The 17184-nt window shown below is 44.9% G+C and overlaps 3 protein-coding genes and 1 pseudogene across 3 annotated transcripts; 1 reads left to right on the plus strand and 3 right to left on the minus strand.

Annotated features, from left to right (window-relative positions):
• Positions 1-380: 380 nt before the first annotated feature.
• Positions 381-6285, minus strand: LOC131259506 (uncharacterized). Its single transcript, XM_058261014.1, has 13 exons — positions 6111-6285; positions 5901-6007; positions 4892-5171; positions 4731-4800; positions 4093-4655; positions 3685-4022; positions 3155-3164; positions 2561-2758; positions 2355-2461; positions 2010-2289; positions 1856-1925; positions 813-1372; positions 381-727 (listed from the first exon to the last, which is right to left on the minus strand). The coding sequence occupies exons 1-13, from the start codon at positions 6283-6285 to the stop codon at positions 381-383; spliced, it is 3105 nt and encodes a 1034-aa protein (XP_058116997.1).
• Positions 6286-7252: 967 nt separating this feature from the next.
• LOC131260315 (cytochrome P450 4d1-like) lies at positions 7253-11151 on the minus strand. The gene is made up of 6 exons (XM_058262013.1): positions 10986-11151; positions 10754-10860; positions 8860-9139; positions 8689-8758; positions 8045-8613; positions 7253-7976 (listed from the first exon to the last, which is right to left on the minus strand). Exons 1-6 carry the CDS (start codon positions 11149-11151, stop codon positions 7630-7632), a joined length of 1539 nt encoding a protein of 512 aa, XP_058117996.1. The 3' UTR covers positions 7253-7629.
• A 1450-nt stretch (positions 11152-12601) lies between these two features.
• On the plus strand, positions 12602-15116 carry LOC131260318 (cytochrome P450 4d2-like). Its single transcript, XM_058262017.1, has 6 exons — positions 12602-12761; positions 12861-12967; positions 13251-13591; positions 13917-14214; positions 14318-14729; positions 14804-15116. Exons 1-6 carry the CDS (start codon positions 12602-12604, stop codon positions 14962-14964), a joined length of 1479 nt encoding a protein of 492 aa, XP_058118000.1. The 3' UTR covers positions 14965-15116.
• A 4-nt stretch (positions 15117-15120) lies between these two features.
• LOC131260332 (cytochrome P450 4d2-like) lies at positions 15121-17047 on the minus strand (annotated as a pseudogene).
• Between the last annotated feature and the right edge of the window lie 137 nt (positions 17048-17184).

Consider the following 17184-nt stretch of genomic DNA (forward strand, 5'->3'; position numbering starts at 1 on the left):
AACTACACAAGAGGTTTCCAATTGACTCTATAAGGTAAGCTAGGACAGTTAAGACAAGTATAACAGAAGGCTACACACAACCCAACATGCTAACATCACGTTATACCTCACTAACTGCGTTAGCAGTTGAAGGCTAGTTGAAGGCTACTGAAATTGCCATACAGACATGATAATTGTTTCGATCAATGGTAGAGGCACTAAGTTCACTGCCAAGGGAAACGTGAAACATTGGCCTCTGGATGAATTAAACGGTTTTTTAATCTTTTTACTGAGTTTTACTGCATTGGTATTGTATTTGAAGTTGTCGAAAAATAACGATGATTTAAATTCCTCTATTCTGTTTAACACTAATTAACAAAACGAATTTGTTTCTCATATTGCTAATAAACCCTCGGCTGCAGTCGAACAAAGACACCATTCCCAGGGCGCAGGATGAGCTCGGAAACGTACGACTCCTTGTGTTCACCAAGCGCCGGAAGAATTTCGTAGTTGCGCAGGACCTTGCTCACCAGACTTTTGATCTCCGCTATGGCAAACTTCTGCCCGATGCAATTCCGTGGCCCCGCACTGAACGGAATGTACTGGTACGGGTTCGTCTTCTCGGCCGACCGCTCCACGTTGAACCGTTCGGGATCGAACTTCTCCGGGTTGGGGAAATTTTTTGGATCACGCCCGAGGAAGAACGGCATGATGATTATATTTGATCCGGCAGGGAAAATCTTGCCGTCTGTTTGAAGCAACAGAAGAACATTAAATAAGTTTAAAGCATTTTGTGCAAACAAAAGAAAACTAACAAGTTTGCAGAAACTTACTGATGTTGGAGTTTTCTACCATCTTCCGACCGATCATCGGTACCGATGGGTTAAGTCGGAGCGTTTCCTTGATCACCAGATCGAGGTAGTTCATATCGTTCAGCATCGCCATGGTGACGGGTTGCTTCCGATCGTCCCCAACGATGCTCCGTATCTCGTCGAAAACCTTCTGCTGGACACCAGGGTTTTTCGCCAAATTTAACAGCAAAAAGCTAATGGCCGACGTCGTCGTATCGTGCCCCTCGAACATGAACGTGTCCACTTCTTCACGTATCTCGAGATCTGTCAACGGTTGCCCATCGATCTTGGACTGCAGCAGCATATCCAGGAACGCCACCTTCTTCTTAATACCGAGGTCGTTCGCGTTTTCATCCACCTCGGTTCCGCCACTTTTGGCCGCTCGGTTCAATTCCTCGCGACGACTTCTGATGACACTGTCCGTATACCCGTGCAACACCTTCAACGCTTCCTGCGTCTTACGGCGGTTGTCAGAGAATTGATAGAAGAAGTCATACCGAATCAGGAAGTGGAACAATCGCACCTGTACCAGGGTTGTTATCCTGAAAAAATATACGAACAAAAATTTCAATTTTCAAGAATGTGACCTTTCCGATTAGTTAAAGACTAAAACCAACTCTTCTGATTTTATGTTTATCCATGCAAGTTGTTTTCTCTACAGCATATATCGCTAATCAGAATGATTCACAGCACAACGTTTGAACCATGAGCTACCTAATCTAAGTCCGCTGCTTTGTATTATTTCACATATCAAACTGATTATCAGACGGAACCAAACTTCCTGATAAGAAATTAAGACTACCTTCAGTTAAAACCTGATCGAGTTGGTAACCCAATCCAACCAAACATAGGAAATGGTAGTCATTTTATTTTCAAAAAAATTTCAAAAAACAAACACGACTATTACCAAATATATTCATTAAACGAATTTGCACTATTCGTTTCTCTACATCTGAAGTCGCTTCGTAACAAATAACCTGTGTCTAACACGATATAAAGACAAATCTTTCGGCTAAAGTACTTACTCTTTCACTGCTTGCACATACTTTGAATCGGAATTCAGCTGTGCGTTGACCTTCGTGCCCATGGCAGTTTCTGCAAAGTGCAAAGTGCAAAGTGCAATTACAAATTATCCAAAAGTCCATGGATTTGCTTCACCCGATTACGCCTCACACTTACCACAGATAACATCCAAGGCGCACAGCGTGACTGGGCCAAAAATGTCGAACGATTTGCCCGACTCGGCGTACGGCTTCAGCACCTCCACGAAGGTGCTGCTCTGCTGATCGAATATCTCAATAAACTGTTCCAGTATTTTGAAGTGGAACGTCGGCGTGATCACCTTCCGGTGCGCGAACCATTTTCGCCCGGTACTGGTCAGCAGCCCTTCGCCGAGCCACGGTTTGATGTAGTTGTACTCAATCGACTTGTCGATGTATTTGTTGCTGCTCAGGATCACCTGGAATGTGTAGTGCCGAAAGGGTCAAAGGATCGCAAAACAAATATTTCCATCGTTTCCGTTACCTCTATGTCCTTTGGGTCGGAGATTACGATGAGCAGCTGCGTGCCTAGCCATAAGCGAACACAATTTCCATACCGCTGAAGCAGACCACCAACGGTCGGCAAAAAGTCTAAAAGTGCGGAGTGGAATAGAGTACACAAATTTCCCAAATATAACATGATATCCTTTTCAAATAGTTTCTACCATCGGATTCGAGATCCATACTTACCGGCAGGCGTGTTGTTGACAAACAGCAGGCCATTTCCTATCAATGGGTATGCCGGGGGACCGCCGAGTTTGCCGCTGTACTTCAGGATGTTACTAAACTTTGTCAGGTACACATAAACGGCCAAGGCTATCGCCAAACCAGCGATCACTGTCAAAAACATCGCGTCCACTATCGCTCTGCTGCTGTTGTAGCCTTCAGCTTAGCATAGAACGTACTAAAACTGATTCTCAAATTGGGCACCCTTCCGCCTAAAAAATGACGATTCACTGAATCAAGACACCGATTTCTTATCAGAGACGCCAATCTTTACAGACAAAACAACTGATACCAACGGTTTTCGTCTGGCTCTAACAGTCCAGATTAAACGAAATTTCTTTAGCCCGCGGGTATTAATGGGGATTGGATGGGGATTGCCACAAACGAACATTACATGACAATTAAGCTGGAGCCACTTCTAAATAATTTAAAAAAAAAAGTTTGACAATTGAACAGACGTCCCACACGAACGGGATGTAGTTATACTAATGAACATCGATGTAAAGCAAAGACGCTCCTTGCGACAACGGATGATGAAACGAAACATTCTAGAGTTACATGCCATTGTCTGTATTGTACCGATGAACGGTAGAGACACAACACACATGGTTTATCCCAAACAATCAGGTGGTTTTGAATGCAACGCTCTTGTGTGTACACAAGTGCATGTCTTCCTTTTCGCAGGGGTTGAATTTTATGAGCAGCCGTTTTGTTTCCAATGTCATCATGTATTCCAACGACCCGTTTTTCTTAAATGGTACGACATACCTAGTGGTCTTGGCCTCGGAAAGCGGCTACCGGGGGCGGCTACAGACCCCACATTCGAACCTACGATGTGCAACGGGGTGCCACCCCCGCTGGATGAGTACCTCCAATTCCAATGTCCCAGTACTCAAACTGATGGAATGGATATTCGCTCAACGCATTAGGAAATGATTACTCATCGGTTTCTTTAACGATAGAAATAATTTATTCTACTGTTTACATTCCTTATGCCGCGTAACCCATTTGTTGATGAAAAGTTCCATAATAAAATCTCGAGTATAAAGTCAACCGTATGCTAAAACACTATACTTCAACTAATATACCCTCGGCTGCAACCGAACGAATAAGCCATGCTCTGGTCGCAGGATAAGTTCTGCAATAAACGACTCGGTCCGTTCCTCCGACGGAGGAAGAATTTCATAATGGAGCAGTACCTTGCTCACCAGGCTCTTCAGCTCGGCCACAGCAAACTTCTGACCAATGCAATTCCGTGGTCCCGCACTGAACGGAATGTACTGGTATGGGTTCGTCTTCTCGGCTGACCGCTCCACGTTGAACCGCTCCGGATCGAACTTCTCCGGGTTGGGGAAATACTTTGCGTCACGTCCGAGGAAGAACGGCATGATGATAAGATTGGCTCCAGCCGGATAAATCTTTCCATCTGTAGGTGGAAAGGAGACTCGAATCAATTGGTTTCGAACCAGCACACGTCCGTCCACCGTGCAACTCACTGATTTCGGTAGTTTCGAGCATCTTTCGCCCAATCATCGGTACCGATGGAAAGAGCCGGAGCGTTTCCTTGATCACCAGATCGAGGTAGCTCATGTCGTTCAGCATCGCCATGGTAACGGGCTGCTTCAGATCGTCCCCAACAATGCTGCGTACTTCTTCGAATACCTTCTGCTGGACGTCGGGATTTTTCGCCAAACTTTGCAGCAAAAAGCTAATGGCCGACGTCGTCGTGTCGTGCCCCTCGAACATGAACGTGTCGACTTCTTCTCGAATTTCCAAATCGGTCAGCGGACGGCCATCGACGGTAGCCTGCAGGAGCATATCCAGGAACGCCATCCGCTTCTTGATGCCGATTACCTGATCACCTAACGACTCACCCGCGTCACTGCCTCCAGTGGCCCTTTGCTCGAGCTGCTCGCGACGTCCCCTAATCACGCTGTCCGTGTAGTTATGCAGTTCTTTGATAACTTTCTTTTGCTTCCGACTGTTCGCGGACAGGCGGAAGAAGAAATCGTACCGGATGAGAAAATCATAAAACCTCAACTGAATAAGGTTTGTGATCCTGGAAACAAGACAAAAACGATATGGATTATGATTAAGCAGGTTATTGCTTATCGCTGTTCATAATTTGGCGTACTCTTTCACGGCCAACACGTAGCTTGACGTGGAATTCAGCTGAGCGTCCACCTTTGTACCCATCGCCGACTCTGTAACGATAGCGGGACGAAACAGGACATTGGTGCCTTGTTGCTGTGAGTCGCAGGATCAACGCATTCACACGCACACAAACAAACTCACCACAAATCACGTCCAACGCGCACAGTGTAACCTGAGGAAAGATGTCGAACGACTTGCCCGCCTCAGCGTACGGTTGTAGGACCTTGACGAACGTGCTGCTCTGGCGGTCGAAGATTTCCACAAACTGCTCGAGAATCTTGAAGTGGAACGTTGGCGTAATGACCTTCCGGTGTGTGTGCCATTTCCGGCCGCGGCTGGTCAGCAACCCCTCGCCCAGCCAGGGTCTGATAAAGTCGTACTCGGTGGATTTATCGATGTACTTTGGGCTACCGAGCAGGACCTGGTACAAAAAAACGAATGTTCACTGAATGCTTCTATCAACCGTACGTCCCTACATTATTATTAAGATTTTTCACCCGTTAACCGTAGTAACGCTTCCTGCTAAGTAGCACGTTAGTATAGTATACCGACGATGTAACGCCAATCTGATCGATCAATGATGCTCGGGTAGTCTTGTTAAATTACACACATTGGTTTACGCTGATTATTTCTAAAGATACACTGTTCGTTTAGTCTTAATATTTACACTTCTTAATTCCCACGTCATATTTACCATTTCGGTGCATTTCAAACGGGTGCATAAAGCTATTTTAAAAATACGTTTCTACCACACTATACTAAGTAATTAATTGTGGTTGTTTGTGTTGCGTTCTTCTCCAATCGTTTGGAACCCCTTTCCATAACACCCCCACTGGTGTAAGCTGGTTAAAGCGGCACATTAATTAAATGTTCAGCTAAATGGTTCATGCTGCACCGAACCGCAAGGCACTCCACTATTGACGGTCACAGTTAACTTGTTTTTCACGCTCGATACTCACAAACGGCGACAACGAACTGCACCACTGCACCTCAATCTTGACGACCTTTTCCAGTGAACTAGAACTTGTACTAGACGTACTGATCATGAGATCGATTTTTATTCAGAATGCTCTTTAATGTTGAGTAATCCAAGGAATACATCCAAATTACCAAAGACCACAATACATTGCACCAGAACCATTCGACATACCTCGATATCCTTGGGATCTTGCACTAGAATTACTAGCTGGGTTCCAAGCCATACACGAAAACTGTTGCCATACTTCTTCAGCATCCACTCGATGGTGCGCAGAAATTCTGCAAGGCAAGAGGATTAAGACACATTCACACGGGGGAGATGGGAAACTCGCAGTCGCTCATCATTTGAAACCTTTGCCCAACCTAAAAAACCATCACCTACCGGCGGGAGTTTTGTTCAGGAACAACAACCCATTGCCGATGAGCGGGTACGCCGTAGGGCCACCGAGTTTTCCGGCATGTCGGAGCATCTCGCCAAACCGCCGGAAGAGGCCGTATGCCCCAAAGAGGACGGCCACCGCCAACGCTGCCACTACCGTTACCACTGGGACCACCATTTCGGGGCAGCTGTTCACGCGCTGAACAACAAAAACGAATCTTCGGATGTTCCTGTGTTGTGACCGCACGGTTTGGCTCCTAATAAACCACTAAGCTGCCGTTGGTGCGCGGCGTTAGCACTTATTCTAACGGCTAGGCCAGTTAACTTGCTGAACTTGACATCATGCCGCCCGTGCATACGAACCCATACCCCGGTGCACCAGGCGCCCCCACCACATACAGTCTAAGCCAGCGATGCACATGCACATTCGCGCTCATCGCAACGGAGTGGTGGAGGCTGCCATTGCACTTGGATGGTGCCTTCGGTGAGGAATTGCAAGTTCATTCGGTCAGGAAATGCAACCGAAGGTGGAGGTCGCCTGTGGTGAGTGTTGTACTTGCGATCTAGACATTAGTAACCGGATCTAACCAGGCAGTTGTGAGAGGAACGCCCGCCCGCGTTACATCACGTTCAAGTTGAATAGAAGTTCCGAAAAATCTAGATTTGGTCGACATCGCGCTGAGAAATTTTAGAAAACTATAATTTTATCCACGTAAAAATAGCTGTTTGGCAAATTAGAATAACCATTTCAAAGTATATAGCGACTACATGCGTGTGCGAAAATATTCTATAACAAGTTACAGCACACGACGAGAATCGCGATCATCAACAATAACACCCCATTGTGGAATTATTTTTCAATCAGAAGAGTTACGTCGACGGCTGCCCTTACCCTACATCTGAGCCCCAGCGATAATCTCAATCTCACTTCAACTAGGGCGAAAGATTGTAAACTTGCGCCACATAATAACTGGTTATACTGTCGAGTGAACAAGAACAGTTGATTCGAACCCACGATAGGCTTCTGATTGGAAGCTGCGGTTATCAACTTAACAGATGCCAACACATTGTTGGTAGTAAATGAATGAACAGGCGAAGGCGTAATTTCTACCATAACTCATGTTGTTGTTTATTGATTAACCGATCCTGCCAAAATACATGTACTTGCGCCCTAACTAACCCTATGCTAAGTGCATACTTTGAAGCGATGTGTAATGAGTTCTTATCAGACAAACGTCATCTGTGGAATCGCTATCGTAACGATGTCGACAGTTTAGAATAGACTAGCCGTGAAAAGGGGTTTGTTTAAGTAGCTGATGGTTCTGGCTATAAATACATTTCATGCCATGCATAATTAAGTAAACTTCTGTGTTCGTTTCCTTTTGCTGAACATAAGAGAACGTTTTCTTTGATCGAATAACTATTATCCACTTAAATGGCATCACAAAAAACTATCACCGAGAGAGAGAATGTTAAATGAGGTAGGACGAATTATTGTGCATTAAGTAATAATGTTGTCTCATCAGTACACGCGTGGTCTAACACGTATTGGAATTCCGCGTTCCGGTCTCAGGATCAGCTCGGCCATGAACGACTCCTCCTGCTCTTCGAGCGGTGGAAGGATTTCATAGTGGCGCACGACCTTGCTCACCAGGCTCTTCAACTCGGCTACGGCAAACTTCTGACCGATGCAATTCCGTGGTCCCGCACTGAACGGAATGTACTGGTACGGGTTCGTCTTCTCGGCCGACCGCTCCACGTTGAACCGCTCCGGATCGAACTTCTCCGGGTTGGGGAAAAAGTCCGGGTTACGCCCAAGGAAAAATGGTAGCACTATGACGTTGCAGTTCGCCGGGAAAATTTTTCCATCTAGAGAAGAAGAGAAGAAGCAGTGATCAATTAGATGTACACCTACGGAGACTTTAAAGTGAACTTACTAATTTCGGTGTTCTGTAGCAACTTCCGACCAAACATCGGTACCGATGGATATAGACGGAGCGTTTCCTTGATCACCAGATCCAGGTAGCTCATGTCGTTCAGCATCGCCATGGTGGCGGGTTGTTTCCGGTCCTCCCCAACAATGCCGCGTACTTCTTCGAACACCTTCTGCTGGACGTCGGGATGTTTTGCCATACACTGCAACAGAAAGCTAATCGCCGACGTCGTCGTGTCGTGCCCCTCGAACATGAACGTATCGACTTCCTCACGAATTTCCTCGTCGGTCAAAGGCCGCCCGTCGACCGTGGCCTGCAGCAGCATATCCAGAAAGGCCATTCGCTTCTTGATACCAACTTCACTCTCAAGCTCATTGGCCGCACCATCGGGGGCGTTAGTGGGTGAGTCCGTGCTTCGCAACTCTTGCCGTCTGGACTGGATTACGCTGTTCGTGTAACCGTGAAGCACGTTCAACACCTTGCGCTGCCTCCGCCGGTTGGAGGACATTCGGAAGAAGAACTCGTACCGGATGATGAAATCGTAGAAACGAACTTGTATCAAATTGGTGATTCTACAATGTGACCAAAAAGCAAAGGCACATAATTAGTTTTACTCCGACACAATTTTCCTCCGACACCATACTCACTCCTTTACAGCTTTAACGTACTCCGACTCCGAGTTCAGTTGCGCATTCACCTTCGTACCCATGGCGGATTCTAAAAAAAAGGATAGACACGCTCATTAGCTTCCGAAAAGTTCCTCCACTACGTCATCGCTTACTCCCGCCCAAAACTCCTAGGAGCCTTCCTGCCCTTACCACAAATAACATCGAGTGCGCACAGCGTGACCAACGGAAAGACGTCGAAGGTTTCGCCCGATTTTGCGTATAATCGTAGGATGTCGACAAAGGTGTTGCTCTGCCGGTCAAAAATCTCCACGAAGTGCTCCAGGATCTTGAAGTGAAAGGTCGGGGTGATCATTTTTCGGTGCGTTTGCCATTGACGTCCGCTGCTGGTTAGCAGCCCGTTTCCTAGCCACGGCCGAACGAAATTGTACTCGGTCGATTTTTCGATGTACTTCGGACTGGCCAGTAGAACCTACGGGAAGATAAGGCACGTGTATACTTTCTCATTCAAGTACATACTTGAGCAGACAAGAAGAGGGGGTTTTAAAAATAATCCTTATTTGTTGAATTTGAGATCTTTATAAACTCTGTTTCACATTTTTTTCTTTTCATGCAATTAATTTCCAACGGCATCCAATACTACCTATTTCTATTTTCGACCAAACATTCGTTTTTTTTTTACCACCCTCTAATTAATAGCTTCCGTGTCTAAAAGTTTCCTATCACTGATGAAATTTTAAAGTAGCAAGTCACCCAGTGAGTAAGTTGAAAGTGAACAAAAACCAGTCAACGTGGCTGGATCACAATGACATTATGACGAGATAAAGGTATGTTGAAGAGTTTTAATGACCTTTTAATAAAAAAACAAAAAAAACAAAAAAAAAACTACTGAAATCATTAACTATCTATTCGCTTTTATATACATACAAAAACAGCGATGGGTGGCACGGAAATGATGGATACACGAAATACGCGGCTAATCTGCACAAAATCAACGAAACCGCGCAAAACAGTTGGCAAAGAATTTCATTAAAAACCACTGAGATATGTAGTTCATAGAAGCTAATTTTTTTAAATAGAAGTAATGGGAAACGGAAGGTGGCAACAGCAAAGCCATACAGTTTATAGAGGGTACTGAGAGTCTACACAGTCTTGTAAAAGATACTTCAAATGTTGCTCCATTTTGTCTGTTCTCTTGTACATAGTAATTCACACAGCGTAAGGGTGCGTAAAATGTGCTTTCAAATGGTTGTAGTCGCTCGAGAGTGATATGTCTGTTAAAAAAAAAGGGGGCCAGTACAACAACAACTGGTTCAGAAACGGTTCTTATTTAGTAAAAAGATAATACACAAAATGTCTTTTCATGGCCAAAGCAAAGTCGTCTAACGACAGTCTGCAAATGTCATGGCAAAAGCCATTAAATAATCGTACAACCGCGTAGAAGTACGATGCGTTACTGTAGGTTCGAACCATCCCCAATGGCATAGTGGTTAAGTCATACAAATGAAACCGTGTTTTGGCGTGTATAATGGCCCCCTTTTAGTTAAAAAAATTACCAAAGCCAGATTCGGTTTGGTGGGGATAATGCGATTTATGCACATACCGTTGACGAGGATAAACGTAATCTTGACGACTGATAATCATTGATAACGTGTTTGAAAACACCAATGATGACGAAATGGAGCAGTACTATGAATTTTAATGTTAATTATGAATTGTGACCATAAAATTGCTACAATTGGGTAAAACTAAAAATAACAATATTTTTTCGTACACATTGGATAATTCAATAGGCGATTCATTGGATATTCAATCGACACTGTGTGTGTATGCAAAGCGATCAGCCCTCTACGCGACACGTGGGTTACGATTTGTTTTACACATATTGAGCGCCAGCCCAACGAAAACGGCATCGGCAGGGAAACTAGGTAAGGTAAATCTACGACTATTTTCGTTCCGTTTCCAACGTGTAGAGTAAACACAACACACTTGTCAAGTGCACAATAAAACGTTGTGCCAATAACGGGCATTAGCGCAACCATTGAACCCGGTCGGGGCATCCTTCTCTGCTGATAAACTTGCTTACCTCAATGTCTTTCGGGTCGGTGCTGAGCACCAACAGCTGCGTACCGAGCCACAATCGCAGGCACATTCCATGCTTCGCTATTAACGTTCCCACTAACTGCAAGAACTCTGGAAGAATATGCACAGCGAGCAGTCGAAAAATAGACAGTGAGCAAAAACGATTGCATAAAAATTAACACAATGGCAACGGTGTTCGATGAAGCGGAACCGCGCGGTTTCTGCGTCATACTGACCGGCAGGAGATTTGTTGATAAACAGCAGCCCATTGCCAACCAGGGGGTAAGCCGGTGGGCCTCCGAATTTTCCGGCGTGCCGTAGTGCGTTACCATAGTTTTCCACCGTCCACCAGACACCGATCGACACCAGCAGTGACAGTACGCTCAAGACGATCAACAGCATGATGACGCAATACAGGTGGATTATTTTTTTTCCTTTGTCCGTTAACCCAACGCTGCTTGACCCATTAAAGGCCCCGAGATGTGATTAGAATGTTTAGCTTCTTTTTCTGCCGAACTCGGGGTTCGAAGTAACGCGACCAAATGCACCACACTTCAAGGGCCCGCGAAATTCGTACGATACAAGCGCTGCTGTCCGGTCGACAGCCCGCGACAAACTGTTCACGCCACGAGTATTCTTCGTGCGCGACGGGAATCGCTGATGTCAAGCAGGGTGACCGCGCACAATAAACGGTACGCGATGCGCGATATTTAAAAAAATCAGACAACCCCCCCCCCCCCCACCCTTTCTTCACCCGAGTATCACGCCACGTGCGTCTATTACCCGTGGAGTAGGTACCTCAAAAGGCGCCATCGTCACCGGATCATTTAACGATCGTTACAGCTGCCCGTGTGTGTGTTTGTACCGTCAACCAGCTCAGTATCCGGCTTAATCGAGCAGTTGTTGCAGAGTACGCAGCCAAAAAGTAAAAGGGCGTAGTGGTATGGGCGGCGAAGTGAGGCTGTAGTTTTAAATGTTAGCCTAACCTGTTTAGAATAATAATGTATTCCGAATGGAGCCGCTTGATGTCTAACGCCGATTTCACAGATTGATAGAGGAAATGCTCACAAGCCTTTTTTTTATTTCGTATGAGAGCGATTGCTGGGCGTGTATTGTGTTTACTAATAACAATATAAACATGTTAAATTGTTGTAATAAATGTAGGGCGTGAGAATGTTTTTCAGAATTTTTACAAACTATCTTCACCCAATTAAGATTCTCACATCTGCTTTGGAAAACAATCTGCTCACACCAGGAACAGCAATAGAAGGTACATTTTTCTCTCGTTCTTTGAGTTAGTTCACATTTCGCACGTAGTTATAGTTATAGGAAATGCCACGTGTGCGTCGTAATGATCTTGCTCCACGTGTACATATAATTGTGTATTTAAATATCGTCCTGTTGGTCAGTGTGTTGAATAAAACTGCGCTGTTATAATGTTTATTAGTCAGTTCGAGAGAAACGGCTCCCGTGATGACTAGCGACAGAGTGTGTAGTTCTCTTGAAATCTAATTTGGTGATACATCGCCTTTATTTATAAAAAATATATATATTCTCTGTTAAAATGTATATAAAAAACAGTATGCAACATATATAAACATTTAAAAATACCACACAGTATGAATATGAATACTTTAAATATGTCGAAATTCAACATGTGAAGTAGAAAAGGAAGAAGTTTTACTCGATACCAAAACATCTTCTCCTTTTTTCGGCACCAAACCGGTTAATTTTTTTACCATTTTCTTCCACGCGTGGAACGCGTTCTCTCTTCGCTAGATCATGATTCAGTCGTTGATGAAACGTTGAGGCGCAAACATCGATTTATAGCCACCCAACCGACCATATCAAGATGTTTGTACTCTCGTTGCTTGTTGCGTTGTTCGGTGTGATTCTGCTTCGATTCATTTCATTCCGGTACAGAGTATATCGCGCGGTGGGAAAGGTGCCCGGTCCGCCGGCCAACTTTTTTCTCGGCAACGCACTGGAGCTGGTCCAGTATGATACGCAAGGTTGGGTTGCCAAAACAGTGATCGTGTGATCTGAGGAAGGGAAACGGTTCATATTACAAACTTTTCTTTTTTTTATTTTGTTCTCTTTTGCTGGTTCAGTGTTTTTCGATAAGTTGATAGAATACTTTCACCGCTACGGAACGGTAGTGAAGCTCGATCTGCTCAGCAAATGTTGGATTATATTTTCTTCCCCAAGCGATATTGAGGTAAGTATCTGAAGGACCGAAGTGAGAGTGTTTGCTCGAACGTGATTGGTATTCGATAAACTACTGCGCAATTGAGAGCACTAATGTACAGTGAAAAATACTAAAATCCCGAAAATACCGAATATTCTATGTAAAAAAGATAGATCGTTAAAAATTCTTATGTTTTCAAATCTTCAAATTGGCAAACTGGATAAAAGGATTCTAGAAGACAACATTTAATGCTCTAGAGAAGATTTTAGATTTTAGTTAATTTTTATCCATTCTACATCTTCCTGTTGTTCAGCAAATAATTTCCTCGAACCAATTCAACCGCAAATCGCTGGACTACGAGACGCTACAAGAGTGGCTCGGAAATGGTATTCTGCTCGATCACGGCTCGAGCTGGTTCGCAAACAGGCGCGCTCTGACTGGGGCGTTCCACTTCAAGATCCTCGACAGCTATGTACCGGTGTTTGAAGAGCAGGCTGACGTACTGGTACGCAATCTGCTCGCCAGCGACGGCAAGGTGGTGGACATCTTCGCCCTTGCGAAGCTCTACACGCTTGACGTAATTCTGGAGACTTCAATGGGCGTACGATGCCGAGCGCAGCTGGAAGACTCTGACTATGTGCGCGCTGTTTCAAAGTAAGGCTAAATACTGTATTGTTTGTGGTTCCATTCCACTGCACTGGACAGATTTGCGTGTTTAAAGTTCGCATCAACTAATGAGCGAAAGGCATATTATCGGCCTCGATTGATTGGTGGTGCGCTGTCATCATCATATGACATTAATATTCAAGCAACCAACGTGTTGTTCAGGCGTTTAGAACAGCTCTATAATATGTCTTTCGAGTTGGTAATTAAAAACAGTTAGCGGGGATCAGCTACAGTAAAGCGCTTAACAAACAGTTTATGGTATTCACATCCCATTTAATGTGTTCTCGACTTAACGTTCCATTCACAAATCTAGCCTTTCTCGCATCACCTTCTGGCGTATGTATAATGCCATGGGATACTCTGATTGGACCTTTCGTTTAACGAAACATTACAAGGTCTACCAGGAGGCGCTCCGAATCAACCGGGAGTTTACGACATCCGTTATCAAGGAACGCCGGGCGGAAGTGCTCGCTGGCAAGGGAGAAGAGAGCTCGCCAGAGGATGAAAAAAGGCGCCTTTCGTTGCTGGACATACTGTTGCGCTCCGATCTTACCGGGCGCCAGTTTACCGACCAAGAGGTGTACAGTCAGGTGAACAACTTTATGTTCGCGGTAAGTTGCACCCATGGGACCATAAACGCTGGTTTATTGTTAATTTTCGGCACCATTTGACTCCTGTGTGAAAACGATAAAAATAAAAAAAAAATAATTACAGGGCCACGATACGACGTCCAGCGCCATCACATTCATCCTGTACGCGTGTGCCAAATTTCCGGAAGTTCAGCAGCGAGTGTACGAAGAAATCTGTTCGATTGTGCCGCACGATCAGCCACTTAAACAGCAGCACATTAACGAACTAAAATACCTGGACCTGGTTGTCAAAGAGTCGTTAAGGATGTTCCCACCGGTTCCATACTTTTCACGCACGGTCGAACGAAACACTACGATCAACGGGATCGAGCTGGTAAAGGGTACGGCCATCACCTTCGGTGCCTACATGATGCACAACAATCCGGAGTACTTTCCCGAGCCGCATCAATTCCGACCGGAGCGGTTCGAAGATGGAGAGACGAAACGACATCCTTTCGTCTACATTCCTTTCAGTGCAGGCAGCAGAAATTGTATAGGTACGATTTGCTGTTACGCTAACTGAACTTCTGAAAAGCAAACATGTATTTATTCTTGGTTCTCATTTCCTTAGGTCAAAAATTTGCCCTGAACGAACTAAAGACGGTTCTGTCGAAGACTTTGCGCTGCTGCAAAGTAGAGCTCCCGGATCCAAACTTCGCGCCCAAGATGAGGCTAGAGCTCGTCCTAAAGCCAGCCAATGGAATGCCACTTCGTTTTGTTCCACGCTGTTAGTTCGGATAGGTGACAGGTGGTTCACGAGTTGAACGAGTCATCCAATTATTCATAACTTCTTCATACAGGTGGCGGGCAGAAGTGTTGCACAGAGAATGGGCAAAATAGCATTAAGCAAGTATTTTTTAAAAGCAATACACCACAGAGTTACGTCCTAATTGTCTTCGTTTTATTTGGATTAATCTGTTTATAACATACGATATGGATTTGTTGCGGCTGTGATAAAACAACCTGAAATTAGAATATGCGGAATGTATGTCATATAAAAGTGTAATTGCTCTTCATTATCTCTTCTTCCTTTACTTTCTGTTTTTAAATATCAATGGCATACCCTCTACAGGCTTCAGGACAATTTCCGCCTTCAACGTTGGCACATAATCTACGCTCGTTAGTCGCAGTTGAAACCGCTGCAGAATCTTCACCAGTGTGCACTTCAACTCGTACTGGGCGAACTTCTTTCCAATACAGTACCTAGGTCCCGTACTGAACGGAATATACGCGTACCGGTCGTAGATCAGATAGTCGTCATCACCCTCGAAACGTTCCGGACTGAACCGGCACGGATCCGGGAAGTATTCTTCGTTGCGGTGCATCGAGAATATATTCAGCGCCACGGTGGTACCTCGTTTTAGATGCTGTCCGAGCAACATCATGTCGTTGGTTGCAGTACGAGCGACCACCGGCACGGGTGGGTAAAGCCGGAGCGATTCCTTGATCACTCGATCCATGTATTGCAGATCGTTAAGAGCGCTATGAGAAAAGTTAGAAGAATGATGGTTTTGAATTTAATTTCATGAACCAATATGATAACGTCATTTTACCTCATGGACAAATCGCTAAACTCAGCGCCGATTTGTGATGTGATTTCTTCGTACAAGCGCTGCTGGACGTCCGGGTATTTGGCTACGTTGTATAAAAGGAATGTCATTGCCGAGGCTGCCGTGTCATGACCCTGAAATTAAACCAGCAACTATTTCATTGAATCTAAATCTAATGATCGTATTGACAAAAGAATAACTAATAACACTCACCGCAAATGTAAACGTGTCCACCTCCTCCCGAATTTCATCGTCCGTCAATGCTTTGCCATCAATTCGGGCTTGCAGAAGCGTATCCATCAAGGGTTCGGTATGTTTACGCCTTTCGCACGCCTCATCTGCCGTATCCTCATTCGACGAAGAAGCCTTTTCGAGCTGCTCTTTCATCTTACGCCTGCGGTCGATCATGTCGTGGGTGAAACTACGCGACATCGCCACCAGCTCATTGAACCGTCGGCTCGTGGGGGTTAAACGAAACAGCACATTAATATTGCCAAACGTATCGAACATACGCCAGTACAAAATGGAGTTTAGTTCTTCCACGGCCTGAGTGTAACTCCGTTGTTTTTCCTGTTCCTCTCCACTGGTGACACCCATGGCCGTTTCACATAAAACACCTAAGGCGTGCAGCTTCAGCTCCGGAAGCACGTTGATCGACTCATCAGTGTTGGCTGAAGACGGGTACGAAACGTTCCAGCACTTTGGAATTAAACCCTGGCGCGATAACCCGTCGATGGGTGAGCCATTTGTAGCCACGCGACAACAACAAACCGTCGCCGATCCATTCTGCTACTTTTTGGTAGTCTTCCGACTTGGAGGTGAAGTTGCTCGATTTCAGAATTAACTGGAATGAAAAAACAACGCAAATGAATATGGATTGAAATTTTAGTGCGATTCAAAAAATGACCCTGCCATACCTCGGCCGCTTCTGGCGATGAGTAAACGATTGTATAATCGTAGAGGAAATCCAGCTTGTATATCCCACCATACCGATTACTGTAGTCTGAAAGCTGAGCGAATATCTCTACCAGAGAACCGGATGATCAATCTGTATGGTGTATCGCACAGTATCTTCCAGTATTGCTTACCAACGGCACCGACTCCCATGAATTGCGCTAAATTTCCAACGATCGGCCATCGCGGTGGTCCCGGTATGCTATCGTACGATCGCAGAAATCGATCGAACAGTTTGAGAAGTGGAATCACCAGCAGGAGGCTCGCCAACCAATATAACATCTTCACTGTTTACACGCTACTGTTTACAGTTTTTACATCAGCAGTTTTTACAATGCATAACCAGGTTCATCAATTTTAAACGCTTTGACGTTCGTGAATGCAGCATCCCAAAACAAAGCGCTGTCACGAAAAACATTGTTTACAGACCAAATGTTTTATTTAAATA

The sequence above is a fragment of the Anopheles coustani genome, chromosome 3, assembly GCF_943734705.1.
Source record: "Anopheles coustani chromosome 3, idAnoCousDA_361_x.2, whole genome shotgun sequence".
In the NCBI taxonomy this organism is placed as follows: Eukaryota; Metazoa; Arthropoda; class Insecta; order Diptera; family Culicidae; genus Anopheles; species Anopheles coustani.

Excerpts from the sequence above, each read along its gene's own strand:
- LOC131260318 (XM_058262017.1), top strand. The coding sequence starts at position 12,602 with ATGTTTGTACTCTCGTTGCTTGTTGCGTTGTTCGGTGTGATTCTGCTT. Across the intron at positions 12,762-12,860 it reads GGTCCAGTATGATACGCAAG|TGTTTTTCGATAAGTTGATA; the intron begins GTTGGGTTGCCA and ends TTGCTGGTTCAG. Across the intron at positions 14,730-14,803 it reads AGGCAGCAGAAATTGTATAG|GTCAAAAATTTGCCCTGAAC; the intron begins GTACGATTTGCT and ends TCATTTCCTTAG.
- LOC131260315 (XM_058262013.1), bottom strand. The coding sequence starts at position 11,151 with ATGCTGTTGATCGTCTTGAGCGTACTGTCACTGCTGGTGTCGATCGGT. Across the intron at positions 8,759-8,859 it reads CGCACTCGATGTTATTTGTG|AATCCGCCATGGGTACGAAG; the intron begins GTAAGGGCAGGA and ends CCTTTTTTTTAG. Across the intron at positions 7,977-8,044 it reads GCTACAGAACACCGAAATTA|ATGGAAAAATTTTCCCGGCG; the intron begins GTAAGTTCACTT and ends CTTCTTCTCTAG.
- LOC131259506 (XM_058261014.1), bottom strand. The coding sequence starts at position 6,285 with ATGGTGGTCCCAGTGGTAACGGTAGTGGCAGCGTTGGCGGTGGCCGTC. Across the intron at positions 4,656-4,730 it reads TACGTGTTGGCCGTGAAAGA|GATCACAAACCTTATTCAGT; the intron begins GTACGCCAAATT and ends TCTTGTTTCCAG. Across the intron at positions 1,373-1,855 it reads TATGTGCAAGCAGTGAAAGA|GATAACAACCCTGGTACAGG; the intron begins GTAAGTACTTTA and ends ATATTTTTTCAG.